General features: G+C 35.4%; 1 protein-coding gene across 1 annotated transcript; it reads left to right on the forward strand.

Annotated features, from left to right (window-relative positions):
- Positions 1 to 4,450: 4,450 nt before the first annotated feature.
- Positions 4,451 to 4,819, forward strand: LOC122685376 (60S ribosomal protein L29-like). The gene has a single exon (XM_043890143.1). The coding sequence runs from the start codon at positions 4,451 to 4,453 to the stop codon at positions 4,817 to 4,819; it is 369 nt and encodes a 122-aa protein (XP_043746078.1).
- Positions 4,820 to 6,126: the final 1,307 nt, after the last annotated feature.

Here is a 6,126-nt window from a genome sequence, read left to right on the forward strand (position 1 = left end):
ATAAGCAGGGTGACAATATATAGCCTTGATGTACTCCTTTCTCGATTTGGAACCAGTCTGTTGTTTCATGTCTAACTGTTGCTTCCTGACCTACATACAAATTTCTTAAGAGGCAGGTCAGGTGGTCCCGTATTCCCATCTCTTTCAGAATTTTCCACAGTTTGTGGTGATCCACACAAAGGCTTTGGCATAGTCAATAAAGCAGAAATAGATGTTTTTCTGGAACTCTCTTGCTTTTTCGATGATCCAGCATATGTTGGCAATTTGATCTCTGGTTCCTCTGCCTTTTCTAAAACCAGCTTGAGCATCTGGAAGTTCACGCTTCACGTATTGCTGAAGCCTGGCTTGGAGAATTTTGAACATTACTTTACTAGCATTTGAAATGAGTGCAATTTTGCTGTAGTTTGAGCATTCTTTGGGATTGCCTTTCTTTGAGATTGCAATGAGAACTGACCTTTTCCAGTCCTGTGGCCACTGCTGAGTTTTCCAAATTTGCTGGCATATTGAGTGCAGCACTTTCACAGTAAGAAAAAAAAGAAAATTAAGAAAAAGATGATATAAAACTAGGATTAAAAGCAAAGATGAAAAGACCTCCCCTGATGGTCCAGTGATTAAGAATCCTCCTTTCAATGAAGGGGAATGCAGTTTCAACCCCTGGTTGGGGAACTAAGATCCCACATGTCGCAGAGCTACTAAGCCCATGAACCATAACTAGGGAGTCCATGGACCACAATAAAAGATTTGAACATTGCAACAAAGAACTTGTGTGCAGGAACTAAGACCCAACACAGCCAAATAAATTTAAAAACAAAAACAAAGATGAAGGGGAAATGAAATATTTAAAATTAGATGCTTAAGTAAAGAAAACTCCTCTAAATCTTGTCTTAAAAATACCCTCCAAATATCAAAAAGAACAAGAAGCAGAAACACTAATTCCCTATTTCATGTAAGTATTACTAGAAGCCAGGAGATATCTGTTAACCCTTCCACAATAGATTATAAACTTAGAAAACAGATCAAGAAATGGAATATGCTTTAGCAGAGGGGAAGACCATTCAAAGTCAAGTGATTAAGACAGAGAACCCTGATGCAAAATAAGTCAGTTTGTATTCAAATACCCCCAAAGCCTCAGTAATGAGAGATTTCAGGTATTTCAGAAGGTAGGCATGTCAGGGATTTGAAGTCAACAGGAATATCTATGAATCTTTAAAAAGAGCAATAGGACTCCATCTGCCTCCTCTCATTGCAATTAGGTAATTAGCCCTTAGGCACACTGCAGGAAATGAGCTTTCTTTTTCCCAAGAGAAACGAAACCTGAATTGTCTCTAAATTGGAAAACGAAACCCAAGACAATTCTGGAGTTAAGACATAAGACAATTTCAGAGTGGTGATGGGGGAAGGTAAGATAGGACTTAGTAAAAATCTACATAGTTTATTGTGAACTACACAGCTCCTAGACTACCCAGCCCCGGAAGGCCAGCTGTCAGATTTACAGCCTCAGAGCAGGAGTCTAGAGACTCTTTCCTGGAAGCAATTAAGCCATCCAACAAAATTCCCATAGGTCCATCAGTCCAAAGGATAAATCTGACCCAACACAAGAGCTTCTAAGCCCTTTATTGGTGCTTCACTCTTGAATGTATATTGATTATCAGAGAATGTTCAAAGACAATCTGAAACATGAAAGACAATAAACAAAACTAACTGGGAAGTTTATGTCACAGAAAGCTAAGATAATTTATGGGGGGAAAAAGAAAATTTTGAAGAAACTGTATAAATATTCTCATAAGATGTGATGCTTTTACTTTTGTGAAAGATTAGGATTCCATGAAAATAGGAATAATCATAAAACAAAAATGTGTCCTGGAAATGAAAACTGATACCCAAATAAATATCCAATGAAAGGGTTAGAACAGAAAGTCAAGGAAATCTCTTAGAAAAAAATAGAAAGGTGAAACAAAAATAATGGTAAACAGAAAATCAAAAGAAGAAAACTGTAAAATTGATCCAAGATGCCCCACATTCAAAAGTACCTATTACCAAAAGAATTAATAAAGAAGAGAGTGGGGAGAAAATTGTTTCCTCCCTCAAAAAAAAAAAAAAAATTAAAAGAGAGAAATACTTCCCAGAATGTGGTAAAATAATCTGTGTATAGGAAGGGCCAACTGAATGTTCAATAAAATTAAAGATGTGCAGGGAGAATTTTTCCACTTTTTTAAAAAAATAAAATTACATGAAAGTACTGGGAATGGGTTTCTCTGCTATAACACGAGATGCTAAAAGACAAAGCTATGCATTCAGAATTCTTTGAAAATAAATTTTAATCCTAATTCTATAGACAAAATATTAATCAAATGTAAGGTAAAAATACTTTTTCAAGTATTAAAAAAACAAAAAATGCATTACTCTTTTTCCTTTTTTCAGGAAGCTATTAGGAAAATTCTCTTGTAAAATGTGTGATTAAATAAAAAAGAAGGAAACATGAGTCCTGAGAAGCTGAAGTCAAACCTGAGAGATATACAAAAGAAATTCCAAAGTTAAAGAGAAGCCTAGATAGGAAAGAAAGGATGGATGGTTTCAAGACAAAAGTCATTCAAAAAAGTAAACAAAAGATTATTTAACAAGTTTAAATTGTAGAAAATCTACTGAGAAACATTTTGGAGAACTATTTGAAGGGGTAGAAAACAACTCCTGGTTCAAAGACGCCAAATAAATGAAGAAATATGAAGCCATGATTAACTCCAGGAAAAATTTTAAATGTAAGAAAAGAACTTATTTGTATCATTTAACGAAGCACTGAAAAATTTGCATAGTCATAACAATAATTCTAACTATGTATTTTACAAATTGAGTTATAAATATACAGAGCAGATGTGGGAATTATAACGAGAATGTAAAAGAACTAAAATCTCTACCTATTTTGAGAAAGCAAATAGGAAGTATCTAAACTGAATGAACCAAGAATGATCAATACTTTGACAGTATTCAGGAATAGGTAAGTAAACACCACAAAATAGTTTAAAAGTTGAAAATAGTTGTCTTTAGTGAGTGGTAAAAGCCAAGGAAACTATGAGTAAGAGGGGCCTCTGGTTTTATTTGTTTGTTAAGTCTTTGTAAAATTATGTGCATGTTTTACTTTGGTAGTTTAAAAAATCAATATAATTAGAATTTTAAGGGATATTTAATGTACTTTGACCAGATAGTATACACAGAAAGTGGAAAACAGAATAGCTAAATCTATTTTCTACCAGTTTTCTGACTGTGCTAGGCTTTTAACCAGCATGTCAACTGTTAGTGAATCACCAGCAATTTTGTAAACACATTTTCTCTTCAAGTCCCCAATCCCAAGACAAGCACAGGTCCAAATTGTTTAGGAAGTTCAATCTGGTAAATGTCAACAGAGGTCTTAGATATTTCTATAAGATATTCATAAGTAAAATGAGGAATAATTTAATACACGTTTCTTGGAAGAGTTTTACACAAAATGTGCCTTTCTGAGTATATTTATAAATGATGAACAGTCTATAAGAACATTCAGTTTTTTTTTCCTGAGATATTCCTACACTTCCTAAACTGCCAAGGGATCCCTTGATCCCTCTGCCGGACAAAATACTTAATATTTTGCATTGATTTACATTAAGCTATCTTTTAACAGTTAGTACATGCCAAAATCTCCAGCAAATTAGTTACACATATTATTTCCTTTCATCTCTATAATTCTGTGAGATAAGCACTAGAATAGAGACTCAAAGAACTTACAGGACCATGGTGGTTGCACAATGAGCACAGAACACAGACTAGACCTTTTGCCACTTGTTCAGAAAAAGGTAGAATTTTTTTTTTTAACCAGTACTTAATGTCATAAGGTTTCAAAATAGTTGTTGAGTAATCTAGATCTGTAATTTAATGTCAATGTTCCTTTTAGTCAGAAGATTTATTACATCCAATTTGATACATTTAGTCTGTTTATGCTTCTGAATACTAACACAATCAAATCTAAAGAAGCAGAATGATGACTCAAGGGATTATTAATTTTTAATAGAGTTCTAAACTAAAGCTTCTACATGAGGAAAAATCTGGAGCAACATGTAGTGATGTCTACAGCATACTTCAAAATACATCAAAAAGTGACATGGATGGCTGGAGGAATAGAAAAAATTGATAGATGGCTAAAAATGTGACAAATCAAGTATAGTAAAATGTTGATGGTAGAGGATATTGATGTTCACTTATAATTCTTTCAACTCTCTATTTGTTTGAAAACTCGCCATGATAAAATATTAGAGGGAAAAAAAACACCACTAAAGCATCTAGATCACACTGTTTAATAGAAATGTGAGTACCACAGTTTTGAATCTATATAATTTGAGTTTAAAATTATATACAATTTTACTTTTTTTAGTAGCCACATAAAAAAGAGAAAAAGAAACAAGCAAAATTAATGCTAATATCAATGGTGTATTTTGGGGTGCACCCCAAGTTACTGGGGAACATGTGCTTTGCCAAGAAGCACAAGAAGAGCTTGAAGAAGATGCAGGCCAACATTGCCAAGGCCATGAGTGCATGTGCTGAGATTGTCAAGACTCTTGTGAAGCCCAAGGAGGTTAAGCCTAAGATCGCAAGAGGCGGCAACTGTAACTTCAGTCGACTTGCCTGCATTGCTCATCCCAAGTTCAAGAAGCGTGTTTGTGCCCACATCGCCAAGGGTCTCGGACTCTGCTGGCCAAAGTCCCAGGACAAGGCTCAAACCAAGGCCAAGGCACCTGAGGCTCCAGCTCAGGCTGCAAAAGATGCCCAGACCCCCACCAAGGCTCCAGGGTAGAGACCTCCATCTGCCAGTGTGAGGACAGAAGGACTCGTGTGAGCCCTGGGCTGCTGTCTGCATGGGGTTGATGTCCTCCTGTGCTATTTGTACAAATAAATCTGAGATAGGGAAATTTTAAAAAGTGTATTTTATTTAGCCCAATACATTCTTTTTGTTTTTTGACCGCACCCAGGCGGCATGTGGGATCTTAGTTCCCAGATCAGAAATGGAGACCCTGCTCCCTGCAGTGGAAACACAAAGTGTCAAAGACTGGACCACCAGGGAAATCCTTAACCCAATACCTTCATTTGTTATTTTCAATATGTTATCAATAAAAAAATATTAATGAGGTTTTTTTCCATAAGAAAACTTTAAAATCTAGTGAGTATTTTCCATTTGCAGCACATCTCTACTCAAATTAACATTTCACTATGCTAAGGAGCTACCTGTGACTATCTGTTAGCACTATTCTGTTAGCACTACGAGTAAATACACTGGCTATCATGTTCATAAACCCATTTTAAGCAGTTGCCTAAATCAAATATGGGGATAAAAATAATTTTATATGATAATTATAACAATAAATTATGACCCCTTATTAGTGGGTCTTGACCAAAAAAAATTTCCTTAAACGTTGTATATATTTCAAAATATATATTCAAATAAGTTTCTTCTGTTGCTTATTCTTGGGAATAATCCAACTGGTAGATGAGTATAGAATAAAAACCTATAAGTCACACTGTTTTAAAAATACAACCCTTGCCTCTTCCTACTCTTCCTTACCTTTCCGTGTGTGTGGCAGACACTCAGTCGTGTCTGACTCTTTGTGACCCCATAAACTGTAGCCCTCCAGGCTCCTCTGTCCATGGAATTCTCCAGGCAAGAATACTGGAGTGGATTCCCATTTCCTTCTCCAGGGGATCTTTTTGACACAGGGATCAAACCCCGGTCTCTCGTATTGCAGGCAGATTCTTTACTGTCTGAGCCACCAGGGAAGCTCCATGTAACCCCCTTTTCATAGTTACACACAAAATAGTGCATATAAAGAAAAAAAAACTGTTTTCCAAATTTTAAGAAATATTTTATCAGATTGTGGCATCTTCCTCGGCATTTTTATCATTTTTCTCTTTTAAAACTCTGATAATATTCTGATTGCTAATATCACAGCACACCTCATAAATAAAAGTAGAATACAAATACTGACACTGCATGTAGATGAAACTATTTCTATGTTGTTTGGAGACTAGTCATATTCCTGGCATAGATGGAATTTCTAGGATTAGGGATAAATAAACCATTGATCTTTTCCTACAGGATGAGATTGT

Source organism: Cervus elaphus, chromosome 28 (assembly GCF_910594005.1).
Source record: "Cervus elaphus chromosome 28, mCerEla1.1, whole genome shotgun sequence".
Lineage (NCBI taxonomy): Eukaryota > Metazoa > Chordata > Mammalia > Artiodactyla > Cervidae > Cervus > Cervus elaphus.

Bases quoted from the DNA above. Each gene is read 5' to 3' on its own strand.
- LOC122685376 (XM_043890143.1), top strand. From the start codon at position 4,451: ATGGTGTATTTTGGGGTGCACCCCAAGTTACTGGGGAACATGTGCTTT.